Raw genomic sequence first — 24,653 nt, 5'->3', positions numbered from 1 at the left:
ATCACTGACACTCAAAATCCTAAGGATCACAGTGGAAAATGAAAAAATTAAAAAAGAAAGGGAAGGAAGGAAGGAAGAAGAAAGAAAGAAAGAAAGAAAGAAAGAAAGAAAGAAAGAAAGAAAGAAAGAAACTCAATTTCTAAAGTCATCCTCCACAAACACCTCCACAGCTTTCTCACAGAAATGTGTGTGTGTACATATATATAAGTCATCCTTTCTGAAATAGCAATTTAAATTAGAATGAGTGATGTAACATCAAACCATAAAGGATCATGAATTCTGAGTGTTTGTGAAATGGTGGGAGATCAGTGAGGGCAAAGATTCCACAAGTCCTTTGCCAGAGACTCCAGTAATGTGGCCCCTCTATAAATAGCCCCTAACAGTAATAGCTAAGTGGTTAAGTATAAATTTGTGGGCCCTAGGCAAACATTTCAGAAAGCTTCCCTTGTAATGGGACTTTATCTTTTAGATCTGTAGTACTTTAAAATGTCTCAAATGCTTTCCAGTGTCTACCCTGTGAGGTAGGAAGGGCAATTATTATTCCTCACATTATAGATATGGTGGCTTTTTAGGAACAAACCGTTAAAGTGATTTGAGTAGGGAGTCTCAGGGTTGGATCTGAAGGCCCACCAGGCTGCACCTCAGTGAGAACCGTTTCTTTGGCCAGCCCTGAATGGCAGATAAGCCTCGAAGAGAAAGATGCCTGTCCTTTCAGGTTCCTCCTCTCACCATGTATGCTCCTTTTTGTCCATTAGGCAATTCTTCCTGAATGAAGTTGAGGCAGGTCCCTGCTTAAGAGACGGCAGCTTCAGGGATTTGGCTCCAAGGAACTGAGGAGGTATTCCTGAGCAGAGGCGCAGCACTGGGGACCAGGCTCAATTGGTGGGAGTCCCCTCTCTCCAAACCTCAGCTTTATTTTCCATCACTTCGCCCTGTTTCTTTCCTTCACAGAACTTCTTCCAGCTGTAACTGCACATTACTAGGTTAATTTACGCCCTGTCTCTCCTGGTAGATAATAAGCTCCAAAAGGGCAGTACACCAGTGCATACTCAGCTTAGGGCACGGGGCTCGAGACAAAATAGCTGCTCAGTAAATACTAGGTAGATAAATGGGCACTTGGAAATAACGTGAGATCGATGAGAACCGAACCGAGCCCAAAGCTTCCGCCTTCCCACTGCCGCAGGGGTGGCTCCAGGTATGCGAGAACTGGGGGCAGAAGCCCCGGGCAGCGCGGCTGGCTGTCCTGGGGCAGCAGCTGGGGTGCACGTCGGGGATGCGCCGACCGCGTAGAAGGGAGCACCGAGAGCCCCTCGCCGCAGCCATTTCCTGCTCTTTGTGTGACAGCCGCGGCGGCGGAGGGGCGGGCACCGCGCGCGGGGGAGGAGCCGCGACGGGCGGGGGCGGGGCCGAGGGCGGGGCCGAGCTCCGCAGCCGGCGGAGCCAAGCGGAGCCCCGCAGAGCATCCTGCGCCCCGGCGCGGGGCCCCGCCGTAGCCTTGGGCTGCTCCCCTGGACTTGCCGCAGACCCAGGTAAGCGGCGCTCGCAGGCCTCGGGGCCAGCATGGGGACCGGGATGCTGCGGGGGACGTCCATGCGGCCGTGAGGATGCGCAAGGGGCCGGCGCCCCTTCTCCCAGCCCGAGGGGGGCGCTCGGCGAGGCGCCCCGGCTAGCGCGGCCTGGGAGGGGGGCCCGAAGCCCCTGGAGGCTGGGCTCAAGGCCCTGCACGGTCTCCTTCCCCCTCCGGTCCACCCCGGGCCCGGCGGCGCGGACCCCCTGCGAGGAGGCGCGGACACTCGACGCAGCTCGGGCGCGGCGGCAGCGGCAGCAGCAGCAGCAGGTGCGCGGCCTGGGCCGGAGCCGCGGGCCGGAGAGGAAGCGGCGCTAATCCCGAGCACCGGAGACACCTGCAGCGGCCGCGAGCCCAGCGGCGGCGACATCCCCGAGCCCAGGTATTGCAGAGCGCCGGCCGCCGCCTCTGCCGCCGCGGCCACCATCACCTCCTCCAGGGCCAGCGAGAGCCGCGTGGGCCCGCCTGGCAGACGCCTGGGGCGCAGAGCGCCCTGCGGTGAACGTGAGATGGGTGGGGCGAGGGGCGAAGCGCCAGTGTTTGGGGGTGGGGGTTTTAATGAGGGAGGAGGCAAGTCTGACCCGCTTTGAAGCCTTCTGGCCTACACTAGCATCACTCTCCCTCCCGGCTGGCTGTGGGCGGGGGAGGACAGGGGGAAGGGGATGAGTGGGCTGACTCCCGGGGAAAAGGTTGGATTTTCTTAAGCTCTAGAGAACCGGAAAGATTGCCTACCTGTCTGTTGTAGCTTCTGCTTTTCAGGACAGCCCTCCCCTTCGATGGATGGGTGAGAAGGAAGAGAAGGGGGTGCTCTCTGTTTGGGAGTGAGGGTGGGGGTCGGGGCAGGAAGCATGGTCGGACAGGAGTATGGTTCTCTGTACTGAGGAGAACCTGGCAGGAAAGGACACCGGCACTGCCCTGGCCCTCCCCAGCTCAGGGAATCTGACTTTGACCTCTGCTTGCCTAGTGTCTCCAGCTCAGCAGAAACACTCACCTAGGGCTGATGGGCCATCTGCTCCCCTTCCAGCCAGGACAAGAAGGTGTCAAGGATCTTTTCTTGCTAGTTCCCAGGTGCCTGTGCCTTCCTAGCATGGGTGAGGAGACTGGGGTGGTCCTGCAGGCATGAGGGACAAATTAGGGGAGTGCTCGTTCCCATACTCATCTTTTCTACCTTCTACCTGTGTCCCCCTTAGGGCAGTGTGTCTTACTTACTTAATCTTGGGCACAGGCCCTGTTGTAAGCAATGCTGGTAACCCCAGAGATTACAGATGTTGGGGAGCAAAATTCTAGGTCCATATCCCTGAACAAGATTGCAAAGGCCATGAAGGCAGTTTTCAGCACCATAAGACCTTCTCTGTGACTCTCCCTGAGGCCTCCCACCTCCACCTCCGTGTTCTGTGCTTTCCCTATTCTCCTGTGTCAAAAATTATTTTCAAGAAAGGAGCCAATGAACATGTTTATCCTTTAAGAGCTAAACACAAAAGAATTTGCCATTCAGTGCAGAGCAGGTCCTTTAGAAGTCATTTAACTGGAAAGGAAACAGGCCCGAGGCATTTGAATGGAAAACAAAGCTTTAAGTCAACATACTTGATATCTCTAATGGTGGAATTTCAGGCAGTGGGCTGTAAGCGGGAACAGGGAACTGGGTAGCAATTTTGGGGAACAGCTCACTGAAATGACAGTATCTGGCAGCTGGCAGCTCTGTCTGCTGCTGGGGCAGAAATACTGTAGGAGCATGTGTATGTGTAACCATCCAGGGGTTACTGTCACTGGAAGCTATGTGTGGAGCACCCAGTATCCGCTTGGGGGGAGGGTGAAACCTTCCTACAGAGAGTCACTCACTGGCACTGGCTGCCATCTGCCTGGGCAGTTACTAGGCCACAAGAAGAGTGTGTTGTTGCTTACAAAGCTGGTGCTTCTGCCTACTTCTGCACACTGAGCCTCTGGCTGGGGGCATTAGCTCTCTGCTCACTAAGCTTCTTTATTATATTTCCTGGCCAGTTCTGACCAGTTCTGGAGGCACCCAAGCCTGCCTTGTTCCGTCCCTGCTGAAAGTGGAAAAGGAAAAACTTGCTTTAGGCATTAGGCCAAGATTGGGATATATGATCCCGTAGGGTTGGAGAGTTTTTCTCAAATCAAGTCAGAGGCTGGCCCAGAAAAGGAAGACATGAATTTAAAATCTGGAAAAGAGCCCCAGGAGAACACTCCATGTCCCCTCTGATAAATTGTGGCCTCTTGGGAGTTCAGTGGGCCTCCACTGCTGTCATTGACCAGCAAGCTGAATGAGGTGATGAATAGGCAACAAGCTAATTAGCATTGGAAACAGCACTCCTAGAAAACAGTACAGGGCTCTGGTCCCCACATTTGAGGATCAGCCTACACTATCACTCAAAGAGGTTTCTTTTGGCTCCTGTTGGCCCCAGGGTTCTACCAAGAGCTTCACAAAATGGCCTTTTGTAGCTTCCATGTGGCCACCATAACCATGAGTCTATTTCTTTACCAGCAAGTATTAATTATTCACTTGTAGTTGACAAAACCAGACATCCGTCACCTCACTGGAGCCTTTGTAACAGGCCTTTGGTCTCGTCATTCTGAGGAGCAAACCCATGTCTAGGGTTTAGAGGATGGACCCTCTTTTGGTAGTGGAGCATGCTGGACAGTGACTGGGAGGCCAGCAGGGGTAGGGAAGGAGCTGGTCCTTCATTGGGTGCTCTTTTTAAGTGAGGGACGCATGAACGTGTTGAGTGTCTAGCACATAGTGAAGTGCTATTTTTTTTGTTTTAAAGATCTTATTTATTTATTTGACAGAGAGAGACACAGCGAGAGAGGGAACACAAGCAGGGGGAGTGGGAGAGGGAGAAGCAGGCTTCCCGCCCAGCAGGGAGCCCGATGCGGGGCTCGATCCCAGGACCCTGGGGGATCATGACCTGAGCTGAAGGCAGACGCTTAACGACTGAGCCACCCAGGTGCCCCAAAGTGCTATTATATTTATGTATTTATTGTCTTAATGTATTAATTACATAATCCTTAAGATTATGGTTCATGTGTGTAGTCAACCCATAGCTCTTCCCAATCCCTCTACCTCCAGAGCCTTCCTGGATTTGGCTTTTCCCAGGGGAGTTGGCTTTGTGACCAAGAAACCTAGCCCCTGCAGGTTTCCCTGCAAAAGGTAGCCAAAAGAGCGATGAGACGTGGTATCAGTAAGGCCTTAAGGTAGGAAGTGCTCTTGAGTAGCTCACTGAAGGTGGATATAACTTGAGTAGGCAGAAAGAAGGGGAGGGAATACACTGAGCAGAAGCCCAGAGGTAGTTCTCACATTTCAACACACAAACAGAGGTCAGGAAGGAACTTTCTTTCTGTGTGCATTTAGCATTTTGCAATCAGCCAAAAATGTTAAGGGCACGCTTCACTTCCCAGGCAGATGGAGCAGAGCCCGTGGCCTTCAGGCACAGGATTTATCCTTGACTTGCTGTGTGCCTTTAAATCCTCCACTACCTCTCTGACTTTAAAAACTGGCCAAGGGAAAGCAGCTTGCCCAGCTTGTTACCTACCTGTTGCCACAGGAGCCTGCAGATGAGATAATGTCTATAAATCCCAGTCTTAGAAGAAAAGACCATGGAAACCGAGAAGAGAAAGAGGTTTCTGAATGTGTGGCTCTTTTGGATCCCTGCCCTTTATTCCTAAAGGAACAATTTATTAATTATATATTGTGTGTCAATTTAGGAAGACAAATCTGTAACCTCTCTGTAACATTGAAGCCAAGGGGAAACTGAAAGGCACTTTGTGATTCACAGATTCTGTCAAGGCCTCTGGATGGCCTTGTCTGTACAAAGACACTTCAGATTTCAGTCAGTGGGTGTGGGATGCCTCCCAGGATGCAGGGTTTGGATATTGGCTTCCTAGCCATGGCCATTATGCCAAGGGTTCTGTGTGGTATGCCTCAAAGGATGACCATTCAAGCCATACTTCTTGGGTCCTGGTAACAGAGGAAGAAACCAACTGGGTACGCATCCTTGAAAGAGATTGTTTTGAGAAGGCAGAGCTTGGGTTCAGGCAGAATGTCTTGCGGGGACCCTTCTGGGTGAGTGGCATTTTGATAGACTCACAGCAACTCAGAGATAGTGCAAGGAGAGAGGAAAGTAAACTTTGACCTTCTGGAGAGCTACCCAAGAAGGACCCAGTGATGACTTCATCAATAGGCCTTTTGATTGTGTGTTTGCATCATTGTTAGGTCATCTTAGAGCTGTGGTTCTCAGATTTTAATCTCTTCGTGGGAGAGAGGGATGTTTAGCATCTCCATGTTGTATGGTCTCTGTCTCCTAAATAAGGGAGGAGATGATGTCCTCTGCAGAAAGGAAAGGTGGTGGACTGGTTAGGAAAGTTCAGGAGACTTCCGGGGGTTTGGAACAGCTGCCTCTGTGGGTGGAATAAGAAATCAGCTGGGGGATGAATGAGAGGATTGTCTAACGTTACTGAGACCAGAGAATCTGCAGGGCTGACCCTCCTAGAAGATACTCAGTAACGCAGGGTTAAGTGAAGGGATACCTGAGAAAGATAGTCAGTTTTTGCTTTTAAATTGTGATGCCTTAAGACTGATTTTGGCAAGGTATGAATGGTGAGAAAAGAATTCAGGACTAGGGGTCGGCCATCGACCTTCAAGTATGTTACATCTTCACGTGGGAAAGAGAAATAAAGACCTGCGTCTTATGGGTTAGTCGGTATGACTGAATGTTCTAAGGAAGTCCTCTCGGAGTCTTAGAGCAATAAGGCTGACTTAGATGTGAGGCCTTAGAGGACCATAATGTTTTAAATTAAAAAACTTTTTTTTTTTTTACGAGAAGACGTGAATTTGGGCCACTTGCTAATGCATTCAACAAGTTGTTCGTGTAGTGCTTATTAAGTAAATAATATGTACCATGTGCCCTGGTCTTTACTAGGGCTATGGGTCAAACTCAAAAAAAAAGATGACTATTCCTGTTTTTGGTGATCCAAAGAATTAGTGAAACATAAAGCAATTTATAATGCAGTAGGAAATTGTGGACTCTTAGACTGAACACTTTCAGAATCCAGAGAAATGAAGGTTTGGTGGAGTTTGGCTGGTCAGACCTTCATGGTGGAGGCCTATCTTGAATTGGGCCTTGACAATGGTCAAGCATAGGATTCGAGAAGGGGAGAGGACAGTCAACTGGAGAGTGGAGGGAGTTGGAGCAAAGGCAAGAATGTCCGTGGGCAGGTTAATGGCACCTCATACATCCTGGCCAGTGTGGGTGTCCGTGTTGGAGAACCGTGGTCTTGAAGGAAGCCCTTTGCCTGGAGGGTCCATCTGCTGTCAATGTCATTTTTTTTTTTTTTTTTTGAGTTGGAAGAGCCCTGTGAGAGCCTCAAGTCCAGTGATTCTTAACTGGTTATTTTTGGGTTTGCTCTCTTTACTTTTTTAGTAATATGATGGACAATATTGACAGGCTCAACACACCACACCTACAGCCAGCCCCCTCTCCACCCTACCCCCACTTTCTCCTGCTCAGGGAAAGAGATATACATGCAAGCAGTGATAGCATGGGGTGCTTGGAACCCTCCCAAACACATAATAAAAGTAGCTGTTTGCAAACCTCACTACTTAAACTGTTACTGGTAAAAGTTGCCCACAAGAACCTTAACAACGGACATTTTGACATCACGGTTGAGAACCACTGCCCGGCCAACAGACAGGGAAATGGCCTTTTTAGAGTGAGTGAATATGTGATTCCAGTCTTCAGAGCCAGCCACAGTCAAGTTGCAACCTCATGAAACTGAGGCCTGTACGCTCTGCTCTGGCGGCTGAACCTGCCCTCTCGCTCTTTGTTTCCACAGCACATGCAGGGTGGCTGGCTTCCCTTCCTGAGTTTGAGCAGGTGCTTCTGAGACGCAGCTCCTTTCCCCAGATAGAGGTCACGTTGGCGCCCCTCCCGTGCTGGCTTGTCACAGGCCCCATTGGGAGCAGATCAGCAAGCTGGCAAGCTGCCCTCGGTGGCATGACCCCCCCCCCCCCGGCAAGAAGATGGGATCTGCCCTGTTGGGTTATCAACGGAAAGGCCCCCTCAACCCTGACAACACAGGAAGCAGCTGAGTAAAGGAGTGGTGGTGGCAAGGTCTCTAACCCTGCCAGGGTCTTTTTCTTTGCTGTAAACAACCAGGAGGGCAGGCCTCCTCCAGAGGCCCAAGACATGGACTTCTCTGCTCCGACCTCACGTCCCTTGTGTGGAGAGAAGCTGCTGAGGATGGGGCCTCTGTCCCAGAAGACCCACAGTGAGGGAGTTAGGTAGCACAGACTGCCCAAAGACAGTGCTGGGGACTGGCCAGATGTCATCAGAGATGCTAGGAAGGAGGCGTTGGGTTATTGTCTTTTAAAGTAAATTTAAAAATTTCCATCAAAATAATGCATGCCTTCAAAAGATCAAATAGTATTGGAAGACACATAATGAAAACAACCATCCAGTGCCCACCTTCCCAGAGAGGCTGTCACTTCTAACTCACTGGTTCTCCCTGCCCTTGCCTCCAGATCTCTCAAGGATATGCTTACGCTGCTGTTTCTTGATTTATCTGTTCTATGCATTGTCTGTTTACTTCCTGCTGTGATAGATGAAGTCTTCGCTTCCTTACACCATCCGCCTCCCTCCCCTGTCCCCATCTCCCAATATAGCCAGAGCTCTGTTTTAACCTAAATCATGTTTAAAGCATCTACATTATTAAGACGTGTAAATGATGATCACAAGAGAGCTAGGTAATGTCCTTTGATTTATCTCCTTTCCTACATGGCTTTTTTGTTTTATTGCAGAATAAGAGTTTTCTCCCTTCCTATTTAATGTTACTCTTTTTTTTTTTAACAGCTCTGCCATATCTGTTACTGTGTCAGATCCTCCTATCTTCTGGGGAAGTTACAGTGTTAACCCCAGCTCCACCCCTAACTAGCCAAGTGACCTTGCACTGGTCCATCTTCTCTCAGCCTCCCTGCCCTCCGAGCAGGAAGAGAGCTAGGGGAAGGAGGAAGTCTTATCTCATCCTAAACCTCAAAGCCCATCCTCCCACCTCAGAGGCTGTTGCTGTCTAAGAAGTACCCCCTCCAGGGTGGGGCAGCTCCCCCCACCCCAACTCAACAGATGGCAGTGCAACAAAGCCTGGGAGGGGGGCTGGGGGTGCTGGTTTGGGCGCTGCCCCACGGTGGTCCAGCTCGTCCTGCAGTCTAGAGCCTGCTCCATGTATCTGTCACACTCTGGTTCTCTCCCATTTCCTCTGGTGATTTTTATTCAACATAGTCTTCTGCTTGTCCAGGGCAGACTTTATTTATTCACACACTCTGCAGTTCAGCCATTTAAAGCATACCGTTCAGTAATTTTTAGTATATTCACAGAGCTGTGCAACCGTCATCGTGATCGAGTTTATAACATTTTTGTCACCCCCAAAAGAAGAACCTTCATGCCCTTTAGCAGCACCATCTATTTCCCAAAGTCTCCACCCTAAGCCTAGGCAACCATGAATGACTTAATGTCTCTCTTGATTTGCCCACCCTGGACATTTCCTTTAAAAAGCATATTATGCTTCTTTCACTTAGCAGATTTTCAAAGTCCGTCCATGTTGTGGCATGTGTCTATACCTCATTCGTTTTTATGGCTGAATAATATTCCATAGCGTGGAACATATACTATGTTTTATTTACCCATTCATCAGCTGATGGACATTTGAGTCGTTTCTACTTTCTGGCTATTAAAAACAGTGGTGCTGTGAACATTCGTGTACAAGTTTTTGTGTGGATGTATATTTTCAGTTCTCTTGGGATAATACCCAGGAGCGGGATTGCTTCATCAGAAGGTAACCCTATGTTTAAAACTTGGAGGGACTGCCAAACTGTTTCCCAAAGTTGCTGCACTATTTTTACCTTCCTTCCAGCAGAGGTTGGGGGTTCCAATTTCACATCCTTACCAACATTTGTTATCATCTGTCTTTTTGATTATAGCTGTTGTAATGGATGTGAAGTGATAACTCACTGTGATTTTGATTTACATTTCCCTAATGGCTAATGATATAATTAATAATTTCTGTGTGCTTATTTGTCCATTTGTCTATCTTCTTTGGAGCAAGGTCTGTTCCTATTGTTTGCCCATTTTAAAGACTGGGTTGCCTTTCTGTTATGAATTTTAAGAATTCTTTATATATTCTATATAAATAGCAGATGACTTCCAGATAGTCTCTTCCATCCTGTGGATTGTCTTTTCACTTTCTTGATGATGTTTTCTGAGATACCAAAGTTTTAAATTTAATTGTGATGCCGTTTATTAATAGACAGCTAATAAAATCGAATAGATGCTTATCTTTTTTTATTTCAGTGCTTGTACTTTTGATGTCATTACATATTCCAGAGTCAGAAAGATTTACTCCTGTGTTTTCTTCTAAGAGTTTTATTGTTTTGGCTTTTACATTTAGGTCTTTGATCCATTTTGAGTTAATTTGTTGTGTGGTGTGGGGTAGAAGTCCACCTTCATGCTTTCACATGTGGTTATCCAGTCGTCCCGGCACCATTTGTTGAAAAGAGTATCCTTTCCCCATTGAATTGTCTTGGTGCCCTTGTCAAAAATCAATTGACCATAAATATGGGGTTTGTTTTTTATTTTCAATTCTGTTTTTTGTCTTTATAACAATACCACACTTTTTTTCACACTTTTTTTTTTAAAGATTTTATTTATTTATTTGACAGAGAGAGAGAGACAGCGAGAGAGGGAACACAAGCAGGGGGAGTGGGAGAGGGAGAAGCAGGCTTCCCGCCGAGCACAGAGCCCAATGCGGGGCTCGACCCCAGGACCCTGGGATCATGACCTGAGCCGAAGGCAGACGCTCAACGACTGAACCATGCAGACACCACCTCATACTCTTTTGATTACTGTAGCTTTGTAGTAAGTTTTTGAAATTGGGAAGTGGGTGTCCTCCAATTTTGTTCTTTTTTGGCATTGTTCTGAATTTCCGTGTGAATTTTAGGATTAGCTTGTCAATTTCCTCACAGACACCAGCTGGAATTTTGATGGGGATCACATTGGATCTGTATAAATTCGGGGAGTACTGCCATCTTAACAATATTAAGTCTTCCGATCTATGAAAATGGGGTGTCTTTCCATTTATTTGTATCTTCTTTAATTTTTTTGACAATGTTTTATAGTTTTCAGAGTATACATTTTATGCTCTTTTTTTGCCAAATTTATTCCTAAATATTTTATTATTTGTGATGCTGCTGTAAATAGAATTATTTTCCTGATTTCATTTTCTGATCGTGCATTGCTAGTGTATAGAGATACAATTGATATTAGTATGTTGATATCTCCTGCAACCTTGCTAAATATATTTGTTCATTCTAATAGTTTTTAGTGGGTTTCGTAAGAATTTTCTACATAGAAGATTAAGCATCTGCACATAGAGATAGTTTTACTCCTTCCTTTGTAACATGGATACCATTTGTTTCATTTTCTTGCCTAATTACCCTGGCTAGAACCTCCAATACAATGTTGAATAGAAATGGAGAGAGCAGACATCCTTGTCTTCTTCCTAATTTTAGGAAAGCATTCAGTCTTTTACCATTAAGTCTGATATTGGCTGTGGATTTTGTTTTGTTTTGTTTTAGCTGTCCATTATCAGGTTGAGGAAGTTCCCTTCTGTTCCTAGTTTGTCGAGTGTTTTTGTCATGAAGGAGTGTGAGATTTTGTCCATTGTTCTTTCTGCATATACTGAGATGACCCTGTGGGATTTGTCCTTTATTCTATGATATGGCTTATTGCATTAATTGAGTTTTGGATGTTATTGTTGAAACAGTCATACATTCCTGGGATAAATCTCACTTTGTCATGATGTGTGATCCTTTTTATACATTGCTGGATTTGGTTTTGTTGGGGAAATTTTTTTGAGCATTCTCTATCTAGCAAGCTGTTTACATGGATTAACTCATTTAATTTTCAAAGCCTATGATGTAGGAACTATTTTTTTAAAGATTTTATTTATGTATTTGAGAGCGAGAGAGAGTGAGAAACAGCATGAGAGGGGAGAGGGGATCATGACCTGAGCCGAAGGCAGTCGCTTAACCAACTGAGCCACCCAGGTGCCCCTGACGTAGGAACTATTATTATTCCTCATATCAGAGATGAGGAAGGTGAGGCTCAGAAACATGATGCCAACTTCCCAAGGTCACACAACCAGCAGAGTGGCAGTCAGGATTCTAACTAGTTCTTCATCCCACTCTCACCAGGTAAACCACCTCTCCTGAGCATATCGATGGTGATGTGAGATGATTTTCAGATGATACCCATTGTTTTCATTGTTTTTATAGTTTCCCTTTTTCATGGCAACTGATACTGGTTCTCTGTTAGTGATTGTAATATGAGCTTCCTTCTAAAATGTATTAAGTGAAAAAAGGTAAGTCTTTTTTTTTTTTAAAGATTTTATTTATTTATTTGACAGAGAGAGACAGTGAGAGAGGGAACACAAGCAGGGGGAGTGGGAGAGGGAGAAGCAGGCTTCCCACGGAGCAGGGAGCCCGATGTGGGGCTCGATCCCAGGACCCCGGGATCATGACCTGAGCTGAAGGCAGACGCCCAACGACTGAGCCATCCAGGTGCCCCAATAAGTCTTTTTAGAAAAAATATTAAGTAAGTAATTGTATAGACAGTTTATGGGTAAGACTGCATATTCCATGTTGATTTAACACATTTATCTGTGTTGTCAGTAGTGAAGGAGAAGGAATGGGAAAGCTAGAAATGAAGACATGGCCAATTCAGGTCATCTCATTTCTCCTGCGTTGTCAGGGGATTCAGATACGGTCATGCAATCATCTGCTACTTCCTCAGTGTGTAATCTGTCTCCAGCACTCTGCTAAGGTCTCTGAGGTTTTCAGTGATGGCTAAGAAATGGTCTCTCACCTCGTGGAGGCTACACATGCGTGCATCATTCTACGCGAGGAAGGGCATCCGTGTTTTCTTTCACGGGCAAATGCAGATTGATGGCCGGTGGCCAGCTGGAGCTCTGTATTTCCTGAAGACGATTCTGAGGCTGCCTGTGCACTCACTGAGAAATAAAGCCATTATCAATTAGTAACGGTGGCCCTGACATAGGAAGAGGAAGTATAGGTACTTGCCACCCTTCCCACGCAGCACGTGTCAGAAGAGAGGTACTGCTGATGGACCGAGGAGTGTAATTGCTGGGTCACACGGTTACTCTTGTGTTCTAAAATTTGAGGAACTGCTACAGTTTCCCAAGGTACCACACTATTTTACTTTCCTACTGGCAGCGTCTGAGGGTTGCGATTTCACAGCCTCACCAGCACTGGAAGGAGCAATTACGTCCTAGAGGGGAGTGACCTTGAAGGATGAGTGAAATCAGGTCACACCGTGAGAGAAGGAAGAGAGTTTATTTCAGAGATAACTGTTTACAAAATATTGAAGCTTTTCACTTTAAGTGCCCACATGTTAACTATTTGAACCATTTTGATGGAGTTCTTTCTAAAATATAAACAGGTTTTTTGCTATTTATATTCCTTTTCCTCCTCTCCCACTTTTAAAATCCTGGTATCTTAGACATAGCAATGGCTTTCTTGATGTCTTGGGCTCACTGGCCATCTACTCATTGAATAAATCTTTTTTTTTTTAACTTTTTTAAAAAAGATTTTTATTTATTTGAGGGAGGGGAAGCACGAGCAGGGAGAGGGGCAGAGGGAGAATTGGGCTCCCTGCTGAGCAGGGAGCCCCACCCGACCCAGGGCTTGATCCCAGGACACTGGAATCTTGACCTGAGAGCCAAAGGCAGATGCTTAACTGACTGAGCCACCCAGGAGGCGCCCCTACTCACTGAATAAATCTTTATGTAGCTACAAATGTGTGCTTGAAACTGCTGGGAGCTGGGTGTGAGTTAGACACACCTCCTGCCCTCAAGGAATTTGTCATTTAGGACAGGAGAGAAGCTGTGGTAAAAGGTGTAATAAAGCATTATGGATGCCACAAAAGTAGGGGCACACTGGGTTTTAAGGAGGGCCAAAGGAAAAAGTGAATTTGGGTAGGGGGTAAGAGAGTCAGAAAGGCTCCTTAAGGAGGTAACCATTCCCTTCAGTCTCCCCCAGCCCTAGGATCATCCTGGCCGCGTACAAAGTGTTTGGTGGGTTCTCCTGTGTACTGTGATATTGATGAGCCTGCTGTAAGCTATTGAAATAGGTAGAGTTCTGCTTCTGTACTTTGTGGCCCAGCCTCCCATGCCGTATGGTCCCTCTCCATCCTGCATGGCTCTGCCTCTCTTCTCCACGAACCACTCTGAGGCTTGCCGCTGTCAGCGTTGGGGCTGCGCCTAACCTATGGCTTTACTTTAAGGACAGGCGATACATTAAAAGAAGTACCAAGGGGCTACAGTGGGGTTTGGAGCCACAAGGTTTCACCACGGGATCAGTGGAGCATTCCTGTCCAACTCTTCACTTCCAGCCTGTTCAGGATAAGCCACATGGTCCATTCTGGTGGAGTCTGTGGAAGTCCTGTAAGATGCACACGGTGACTGTGTCCCTGCTTGGCCCCCACACCTGTGAAGAGCTGCCCCTGACATGTGGAAGGGTCTCAGCTGCAGAGGAAATACTGACCTGTGGAGCCACAACCAACTTGGGTTCCCGCACAATCTCCAACACGCCCAGTGTATACCCATGATGGAAAAGCAGGCTACACTCTGGGTTCCTTCTTTGGATTTTTACTTGCTCAGTCAAATGCTGAGCAAGAACACTTTTTTTTTTTAAGGGGTACAGTCTAAACCTCCCTTGTATTTACCTATGCATTTATTTATTTACATACATAAATATACACGTATTTATCATTTTTTTAAATTATGTGTTTATTTATGTATGTATTTAGTTGCTTTCTAGCTGGAGAGATTTACAGGCAGGGAAAATATTTCCTGGCCTCTTAATGTTTGTGGGACCCAAAGGTGACAGTTACCTAATCTTTCTAGGTTGGCAGAGCCTTGTTCTTCTTGGGGAGGGAAAAAGCAGCCAACCTGGAGGGGAAAAAAAAAGTAAAGTCCTTGGTACCTTTTATAAAGATACAAAAGTAGGTGTGGTCTAGAAGAAAGGGCATTGAACTGGGAGTCAAAGTATCCCCTTTCTGCCCTAGCTCAGCCACCAGCTGACCACGTGACCTTGAAAGAAAGTTTTCACTTCTCAGTAACACTGTGCCCTCCTTAGAAAAACAGCAAAAATAACACCTGTCCTCTCGAAACTGCAGGGTGGTTGTGACTGAGGAAATCAATACGAAAGACCTATAGAGTTGAGATGTTGGAGGTGAGATAATAGTAACACCCTCCTTTTTTTTTTTTTAATAGAATTGTGGCAATGTTTGATTTGTCCATTCACTGTGTTAAAAAGAGGCCACCGGCCTGCTAACATTTCCCAAGGGCTTACTTTGTGCCTGCTATTGGACAGCATTCCACATTCTGTAATGTTCTGTAATCCTCAGAATAAATCACTGAGGGCAGGGACCATTATTAATTATTGCCCTTTTAAAGGTAAGGAAACTGAGACTCAAGAGGTTAAGTAATATGCTTATGGTTATGTAGCTAGTAAAGTGGCAGATGACAGATTTGAACCCATAGCGCAAGCTTAAGTGCTATACTTAGCCCGGTATTCCACTTAAGTAAAAAGATCTTACTGTTTTTCCTTTTCCTTCCAGAAAGTCAAATAGAAAATGACAATGCAGATCTTTTGCTTCCAGAGTAGCCAGGTTTAGGGTGTGGTTAGTCAGAACCTGTGTTCCCCAAGCCAGGTTCTCCTGGCACACATCCGGCATTTGTGGCCACCCCCCCACTTGCTCAGGGTCCATCAGCCATCTCAGCCAGGGTGCCCCTAAAGCCCTTCTTGGAAGCAGATTGCCTTGGAGCCCAGGGTTGTTACTTCTTGGTGAAACCAGGCCACTGCGTTTAAGCTTGTTAGAAAGATGCTGAATTAAAATCGGCCGTGAATGCCCCACCCCGAGAGGCTGCAGCTGTGTCTGGTAAGTGACACTCCCAGAACACTGTTCATTTTTAAATATTTTTATGAATTTCTCTTCCAAAGTGGCAAAAGGGCCACGTGTTCATTGACTGGATATGAAGAATTATTCTCACTTGGAAGATTGCATATTAGGCAGGACACTTGAGCCAGAAAGCAAGTGCTTATATTCATGTATACCGCTTAAAACTTCCAGAATATTTTTTTTCTTTCTCATTGCTGTGGAGTTGGCAGTGACTTACAGCACCTGAGTTAGAAATGTCTGATTTCCTTCTCCCTGAGGCAGTGAATGATCTACAAACAAACACAGGAATCCATTAGAGAAGCTGCATTTACAAGGAGAAAAGAAAGGTTGCATTAACAGAAATAAAGACTCCTAATTTACTGGCTGGTAGGCTGTTCACTTATTGATTCTCTTCAAGGGAAGTGCAGGGGTATTACTGTGTTAAAGGGAAAACCTTAAGGGTTATTCTGGTAGATGGGTTATTTTGAAGTGTGTGAAGTCCAGAAGAAACCCAGGGTGTAGGAGAAAGGGGAAGGGAAAGATGGTGGCAAGTGGGAGTCAGGGAAGGTGAAGGAAGGGGAGGTAGGTTAGAGCTGGTGGTGTATACGCTGAGCCTGAGGATTTCATGAAAATTTTCAAACAAATGTGAAATTGAATAGGAAGATGTAATAAACCCCTATGTAAGAATCACACAGCATTAACAGTTATTAATTCATGGCCAGTTTTGTTTCATCTGTTACTTTTTCCTTCTCTGGTATTATTTGGAAACAAACCCCTATATCATTTTACCCATATTTTAGTAGGTGTTTCCAGAAGATAAAAACTCTTTTAAAATATAATTTTGATATTATCATCACATCTGAAAAATAATAGCACTGTTTCCTTAATATTATCAAATACCCAGTCACTCTTAAATTTTCCAATTTCTTCGTAAATGATTTTCTTACGGTCGCTTGTTTGAAAGAGGATCCAAACAAGGGGACACACTGTGATGGTCTGTTAGTCCCCTATTGGCGATAGCTTCCCCTTCATCTCTTCTTTAACCCCCATGGAATTTATTTGTTGAAGACACTGAGTCATTTGTCCTTCAGAGTTTCCCATAGATTATGTTTTAATACATCACTGTAGTGTATTCTGACATGTTCTTCTGCACTGTCCATTTCCTATCAATGGGTGTCAAAGGCTTGATTGGGTTCAGGTGTTTGGCTTTGGGTCCAGCATTCTTTGTAAGGTGATGGTGTGCTGTTCCATCAGGAGACAGATAATGTCTGATTGTCTTTCACTTAGCGATGTTAGCAGCAGGTGATGATCCGTGCCTATATCCATTTTAGGAGTTAGAAAAATAGGGATGTTTTATTTTTATTTTTTTATTTTTTTAAAGATTTTACTTATTTATTTGACAGAGAGAGAGAGAGAGTGAGCGAGTGCACAAGCAGGGGGGAGCAGCAGAGGGAGAGGGAGAAACAGGGCCTCCGCTGAGCAGGGACCCCGATGCGGGGCTTGATCCCAGGACCCTAGGACCATGACCTGAGCTGAATGAAGGCAGACGCTTAACCGAATGAGCCATCCAGGCACCCAAAATTAGGGCTATTTTAGTTGTCAGTATTTCTGGGGGAAAAAAAGAACTTCTGTATCTGTAGAGATTAACATTCTCCTTGGTTATCCATAGTGGTCAGTTTGTATAAGAAAGACACGTTAAATGTTTGCTTCTTTCCGTTTTTGTACCTATTTTCAACATAAAGGTTGGTTCACTGGCATCCTCCCGCAGTAACAAAGTAATAAAAACCAAGGTTTTATTAAGTGTCTTTATGATTTTATGGATTTAAACGTATTTGATATTGCTTCAGGTGTACTGAGTTATACTAACTGATGCTCACAGTGCCCCTTCTTTGGCCATTGGAAGCTGCCTCAAGAGAGTTCCTGGGTCCCTTAGACACACCCCAGTAGTCATAGATAGAGAGCTGCTTCTTTGCTTTCTGCTGTGAAACTCGTTCTAAGTCTTTCTTATACAATTTCTGTCCCAGACCTGGACTAAGCTGTTTCTTCAAAATATCGATTCTTTTAACAGGAAATGGTATTTGCAGACCACAGCCTGGCAGTAAAGGTGCTCATTGCTCACGGGTTGGTCATTGTGTGCTTGTCTTTTCAGAGCACAAAGCTAGGAGATAAAACACATGTACACATACACAAACATATATATATATATGGTATATTTAAAGTCAAAACACGCGCTGACTTACTACAGGTACCCCAAATTCATATTCACGGCTATTTAGTTTCCTTGGTTTTGTGCATCCTTTCTCTAGAGCATCAAGAATGCCATTCTCAGCACCACCAGGAACGCTAGAGCATTCCATAATCGCTAATTTGTTTTACCTTACACTGCATTCAAACATTCTCGCTGCTACAATTAACCAATATAATTACTAAAAAAAGCTTGAGGTATTTTTTTGCAACACTTCATCATTCTTAGGGTATCTTCTGTCAGAAATTTATGAGTTTTAAAATCACTTGGAATAGGTTCTTTCTGTGTAGCTATGCCAAAAACTAATACACATATACCTTAATTTGTTTTATCTTACTTTTTGGGGGGGAGTAGTTGCTTTTTAAATTTAAATTTTATTTTATAATTATGTAAATATATGGTTTCAAAGTCAAATCTACAAAACAAGGTATATTCAAAGAAATCTTGCCTCTATCCCCCACCCCCTTAACCATATTCCTGCCTATCCTTCTTCCCCGTAAGTGGCCAGTTTTTAAAATTAGATGGTTTATCCTTCCATTGTTTGTTTTTTAATGTGTGTGTGTGTGTGTGTGTGCGTTTGTGCACACGCACATCACTCCTTTCTTAGATAAATGACAGTGTCTTGTATACCACGTATCCTGGAGATCACCCCATACTTGTGTGTATAGATAGATTCCTCATTCCTTTTTACTGCTGCCTAGTATCTCACTGTGCCACTGTACCATAGTTTATTCAGACAATCTTCTGTTGAGGGGTGTTTGCATTTTGCAGAGTTTTGCTATTGCAGGTGGTGCCGCAGTGAATAGCCTTGTGCAAATGTCTTTTTGCATTTTTTTTTTTTTTTTTTTAAAGATTTTATTTATTTATTCATGAGAGACACAGAGAGAGAGAGAGTGAGAGAGAGGCAGAGGGAGAAGCAGGCTCCCAAGGAGCAGGGAGCCCGATGCGGGACTCGATCCCAGGACTCTGGGATCATGACCTGAGCCGAAGGCAGACGCCCAACCATCTGAGCCACCCAGGCGCCCCTTTTTGCATTTTTATCAACGTGTCTTTGGGATAGTTTCCTAGAAGTGATTGCTGGTCAAAGAATGAAATGCTTATACGAGTTTGTTAGATATTGCCAGATTTCCTTCCTTGTGCTATCTCAGATCCTTACCAAGGTCCTAGGGATGGAGCCCAAGCATTTTATTGTTAAAAAGCTGTGCCTGTGCAGGGTGCCTGGGTGATTCAGTGGGTTAAGCATCTGACTCTTGATTTCGGCTTAGGTCATGATCTTGGGGTCATAAGATTGAGCCCCACATCGGGCTCGGCACTCTGTGGGGCGTCTGCTTGAGATTCTCTCTCTCTCCCTTTCCCTCTGCCCCTCCCCCATCAAATAAATAAATAAATCTTAAAAAAAAAAAAAAGCTGTGCCTGTGTAGTATTTTGGCACAGGAAGGACCAACAGGACCACAATCATTGAAGCATAGCATTTGAAAAGACCTAGCACAGGGCACCTGAATTCACTTGGTTAAGCGGCTGCCTTCGGCTCAGGTCATGGTCCCAGGGTCCTGGGATCGAGTCCCACATCGGGCTCCCTGCTCAGTGGGAGGCCTGCTTCTCCGTTTCCCTCTGTATGCCACTTCCCCCTGCTTGTGCTCTCTCTGTCTCTGTCAAATAAATAAATAAAATCTTTTTTTCAAAAAAAGAAAAGACCTAACACAGAGATAGACCTCCTGTCAGTACGTGCAGCCTTGCAATGTGAGCCTCAGCACTTGGAAGGAAGCACAAAATCTGGAGCTGGGGACACCTGGGTTCCAACCCCAGCCCCACACTTACCAGCACTTGACCTTGTGAAATTACTTAAATTCTGAGCTTCTGTTGGCCCTTCTGTAAAATGGGAATAATCATAGCACCTACCTTCACAAGGTTGATGCAAGATTAAAATAGTGGAGTGCTTGGCAGAGTATAAGGGCTAAAGAAATGTTAGTTTTATTATTATTATTATTATTATTACTATTATTATTATTTGAGTTAATGAAGAGAGTTATTAGGGCTTTGGAGCTTGTAGATCATTATGCTCTATAAAATTATTAATCCCTCCTATAAAATGAACATCATACTAATTTAAGAAGGGAGACAATTTTTTGTGTGTTGATTGGCAAATGGTTTTGCTATAGAACTGGATGCTGCCTTTAGAACTCAGGGAAGAGAACAGGAAAAATCATAGGTATGGAGAGGACCTAAAACCACCCTGATGAGGCCAAGTGCCTGCAGAGGACAGAGGGAAGTCACTTCTGAGTTCCCCAAGCCCTCCTTGGACATGGCCTTTGTTGTCGTTAGCTGCTCAGCCCTGACCTGCCTGCCCTCCCAGCCGTGGGCCGGACAGAGACACCGGTTTGGGGCAGCATGCCTTTGGGTACACTCTGCAGCCCCTAGACCCAGCTGTCATGTCTGGGGCCCTTTTCTGCCCTGGTATCGGACACCACATTTCCTGACAGGCAGTCAAGACACGTTCTCCGACACTTCAGAACTCCAGCCTGCAAGCCCATCTCATGCTTGCCTGAGGTCAGAGAAGGGAGGGGACGGGGACTCTGACCGGCAGCACACTGGGCTTTCTCTTTTCCTTCTTCAAGCGTGCTAACGGGGCAGCTCCTTGTTATTGTTAATCTTATGAAGTTCAGTTTTTAGACTTTTGTTCACCTAGTCTACTCTTGGTTTTGCTCGGCCCTGTACTTTGCTTCATTTATTTCTGCTTTTGTAATGACCAGTCCCTGCACTCTCCTTTCTTTGGGTTGATTTCTATTCTTTTTTTAGATTTTTGAGTGAAAATTAGGTTCATTTAGTTTCACCTTCTTATTTTCTGCTAAATGCGTTTAAGACGTTTATTTATGTTCTCTCTCTTTCAGTTCTAAATATTTTATGATTTCTATTTGAATTTTCTCTGCAGCAATGAAGTATGTTTTTTGAAGTATGTTTTCACAAGTCTTCATAGGTATGGGTGTTTTTTTGGCTGCAATTTGCATTATTGATTTCTAATTGTATTCATGGTAGTCAGTGAATGGGACTTCTAGGATGTCATGTTCGGGGGAACTCGTGAGAACCTGTTCTATGGCCTAAATCATGATCTTTTTTTTTTATCAGCGTCTCACGTAGGCTTTGAAAAAAATGAGTATTTTGTTTGCTGGGTGCTGAGTCCTTAAAATAGTAGTTAGCTCCGCTTGGGTAAGCACGTCTTCAGATCCCCTTCAGCTTCACTGCCAGATGAAGCTCTCGTCAAAGCCACTGCGCTTTGCCAGGGTCCGAGACACAAAAATGTCCATTTAGGACTCATTTGTTTGGTGTGCCTCACAAAACCTCTCCAGGCCAAGGAAGATCATGGCGCTTCCATTTTTTTGCAAATAAGGTTAAACGTGTAGGAGTCTGAATTCTTTTAATTCCAGCTTACTTGGCTTGTAAAATGTAGGCCCTGGTTTCAAGTGGAGAATCTCGACTATTTCCATTACAGGTATTTGTGCTGTGCAGTGATTTAGGAGCGGAACGGATGTGTATCCTCATGAAGAACCAAAGTTGGGGGCTGGCTGTGGCCCACGTCCGGCATCAGGCCCATTTGAGGCACCCCTTGGCCTTTGTCACGGTGGTTGTCTGTGTGCCCCATAACTGCGCTGAGCCTTGTTTCTTCATCAGTTCTGTGGCTCTAATACCACCTGCCATGTTGATCACAGAGGATTGTGGTGAGGCTCCGTCCAGACAATAGACAATCAAAAAAAAAAAAAAAAAACCACAACCCCAGTACTTTGTAAACTGTAAAGAGATCCTCCAGTATCAGGTACAGGTTGCAGGCACCTTGTGAAGAAGGAATGAGTGGAAGTGGTCTTCGTGCATGTAAACCATCTTTATTCTCTGGAAGGAGCCTCAACAGGGGGAGGTTGAGAAACCCTTGGAGGCCCCTGATGTCCTTTCCCCTCGGTGCAGAATCCGGCAACCGTAGCCATGACCACCCACGTCACCCTGGAGGATGCCCTGTCCAACGTGGACCTGCTGGAAGAGCTGCCCCTCCCCGACCAGCAGCCATGCATCGAGCCGCCGCCGTCCTCCATCATGTACCAGGTCCGTCCGCCCAGAGCACAGGGGCGGTCGGGAACTCCGGATGCCCTAAGATGGCTTGCCCTGAAGGCCTGGGGAAGGGGGCTGTCTGCCCCTAAAAGGTGAAGGGCCCTGAGCTGATGGAGTCACTTGTGCCCTGGTGGAGCTGAGTATGAGGAATAGATTAGCTAGTAAAACATATACCAGGGCTGTTTCTCCTCTCCAGGGAAGGCTTGTTGATCTGCTCTGACCCCAAATACCTTCCCGGCTATTCTTGCTGCAGCACCAACCAAGGATTTGGCAGCTCTCATCTCATGAATTAAATATTACAATTTAGAAACCCCTAGAGCTTGCCTGGGTAATTACTTTTCCTTCATGTATGTGAAAAGAGCTTTCAGCTCCCCATAGCTGCTAATGGCTCAGGGAAGCCAGTCACCATTGTTTGCTTTTGCCTGAGCTTGTGATAAACCATGATCAGATTGCTTAAAACCATGACACCCCCCCCACCTCAGGGCATGCCGGGAAGGGCATCGGTGTAGCTAGAGTCAGCCTCACAAACAGCCCCTCGTCTGGGTGTGCTGGGTGAGTATGCCACAACGAGGAAAGAATAAGTTAATGCAAAATTTTTAGCTGTGTTTGACCTTTTGTAGGTTCTGGGACTGCTAACTGAGACTAAATATGAATGCATAATATATTTGTAATTTCGTTCAGTAGTTAGATTTTATTAAGCACATTCCTGAAGATTCAAGTCACAAACTTGGCTTATTCACGTTTTCTAACCCAGGTTAAATTTTTAAGTACATAAATATCTTTTTTATTACAAGCAATACAGGGAAGTATAACAAGTAATTTCCCTGTAACTGTGGCTACACACACACACACACACACACACACACACACACACACACACACACACACACATCTTTTTACCATATGTATGATATAAACATGTATTATACATAGATATAGATATATATTTTTCTAACCAAAAGGGAACCATACTATGTATATTGCTCTATGATTTGGCTTTTTTAACTTAAAATTTATTATGGGTATTTTTCCATGACAATACTACAACGCTACCATTTTATTTTTAACCACCACCTAGTACTTATAAGTCCATCACATGGATATACTATTATTTATTTAACCTTTTGCTGTTAATGGACATTTGGATGGTTTCCAGTTTTTCTGTCACAAAAAATGCTGCAGTTATCATCCTTGTACATAAGCATCTGCAGCCTCAGGTGAGTATTTTTGCAACTGCCGGATGAAAGCAATGCACATCTTAACTTTTAACAGCTATGTAGGTTTCTCTAGTTTAAGCATTTACTTCCAAGGCTCGGGCAACCTGGGGAAGCAGATGCGGGTCCTGTCTAGCCGGCGCCTGCCCGGTGTGAGTCAGAGTAGGATTTCCTTGGGGGAAGATCAGAGGACGATGTGGAGATAGGTTTCCACAGAGACCTGTGGCATTCGTTGGCAGCGGTTTGGACTCATTTTTGGACACCCAGCCACCTTGGACTCGTTTTCCAACAAACAAATGTTTCTGTCCTCTAATTCCTACAGGCTAACTTTGACACAAACTTCGAGGACAGGAATGCATTTGTCACAGGCATTGCAAGGTACATCGAGCAGGCCACGGTCCATTCCAGCATGGTAAGTTGGTGTGATCCTGCCAGCACGGGGGGGCCCACCCCCCCCGGTGGGCATGTGCTCAGCTCTCCCGGGAGCTGCCTGCCTCGGTCAGGCCCGTCTCCATAAGCCCCTTCTCATGCCCTGCCCCACCCGCTCCCAGTGCCTGGGGCACGCTCTTGCCCCCGTCTTCCAGCTTTGCAAATCCTACTCACCTGTAGGTCACCCACTTGATCCTGCTCTTTACATCCCTGAACTTCTGGAGCCTTATAGGTTAACATATGATTAGATCCTGCCTTGTCTTATACTCTATAGATTACTGGCTGTGTAGGAATTTACCTCTTGATCAAGTTTATCTCTGAGAAAGCAAAAGGTTTCTCAGAAAGAAGAGATGATGGTTGTAGAATAATACCTTACTGACCCAAGGAAGTTGGTGGTTAATCATTCCCAAGTGGGGTCGATGGTCTAATAGGTCTGTACCTGACCCATCTGTGAGGAATCATCCACTTCCCTCTTGGGCTTTCATTGATTTTATTCTCATGTAGCCCTGGAATTTGCAGATTTCCAGAATCCTCATTCAGAGGCTCTGTCTGCAGCTCATTGGACCTTTCTCACTGTATCATTTATATGCTAAAGCCTTGCCTTACCATCCCTGACCCCATTCATTCAATAAATATTGTGTACCTGGTACCTGCAGAGACTGTGCTAGATGTTGGAGAGGGGGTGTACAAGGACAAATAGGGGCCAGCCTTGATTCTCAATGAGGCAAGAGGGAAATAGACAAGCTTTCCCTTTATTTAACACTTTCTGTGCAGGTATTTTATTTAAAAAAATTTTTAAATTTTAATTCCAGTGTAATTAGCATACAGTGTTATATTAGTTTCAGGTATATAATATAGTGATTCAACACTTCTGTACATGACTCAATGGTCATCATAAGTATTCTTTTCATCCCCATGACCTGTTTCACCCATTCCACCCATCCTCTGGTAACCATCAGTTCTCTTTAGTTAAGAGTCTGTTTTTTGGTTTGTCTCTTTTTTTCCCCCTTTGTTTCCTTGTTTTATTTCTTAAATTCCACATAGGAGTGAAATTATATGGTATTTGTCTTTCTCTGACT

The 24,653-nt window shown here is 45.3% G+C and overlaps 1 protein-coding gene across 3 annotated transcripts in view; it reads left to right on the top strand.

The window, feature by feature from the left end:
- Nucleotides 1-1,416: 1,416 nt before the first annotated feature.
- CYFIP2 (cytoplasmic FMR1 interacting protein 2) overlaps nucleotides 1,417-24,653 on the top strand; it is a 123,316-nt gene continuing 100,079 nt past the window's right edge. For 2 of the 3 annotated variants that reach the window (XM_027605133.2, XM_027605134.1), the window contains exons 1-3: nucleotides 1,417-1,529; nucleotides 21,791-21,925; nucleotides 23,468-23,557. In XM_027605133.2, the coding sequence (XP_027460934.1) occupies nucleotides 21,809-21,925; nucleotides 23,468-23,557 (207 nt within the window). In that variant the 5' untranslated portion in view covers nucleotides 1,417-1,529; nucleotides 21,791-21,808. Of the gene's footprint in view, nucleotides 1,530-1,816; nucleotides 1,950-21,790; nucleotides 21,926-23,467; nucleotides 23,558-24,653 lie in introns of those variants that run through there. The other variant, XM_027605132.2, reaches the window with a different exon arrangement.

The sequence above is a fragment of the Zalophus californianus genome, chromosome 5, assembly GCF_009762305.2.
Source record: "Zalophus californianus isolate mZalCal1 chromosome 5, mZalCal1.pri.v2, whole genome shotgun sequence".
In the NCBI taxonomy this organism is placed as follows: domain Eukaryota; kingdom Metazoa; phylum Chordata; class Mammalia; order Carnivora; family Otariidae; genus Zalophus; species Zalophus californianus.
This window is presented reverse-complemented; position numbering and strand designations above follow the sequence as displayed.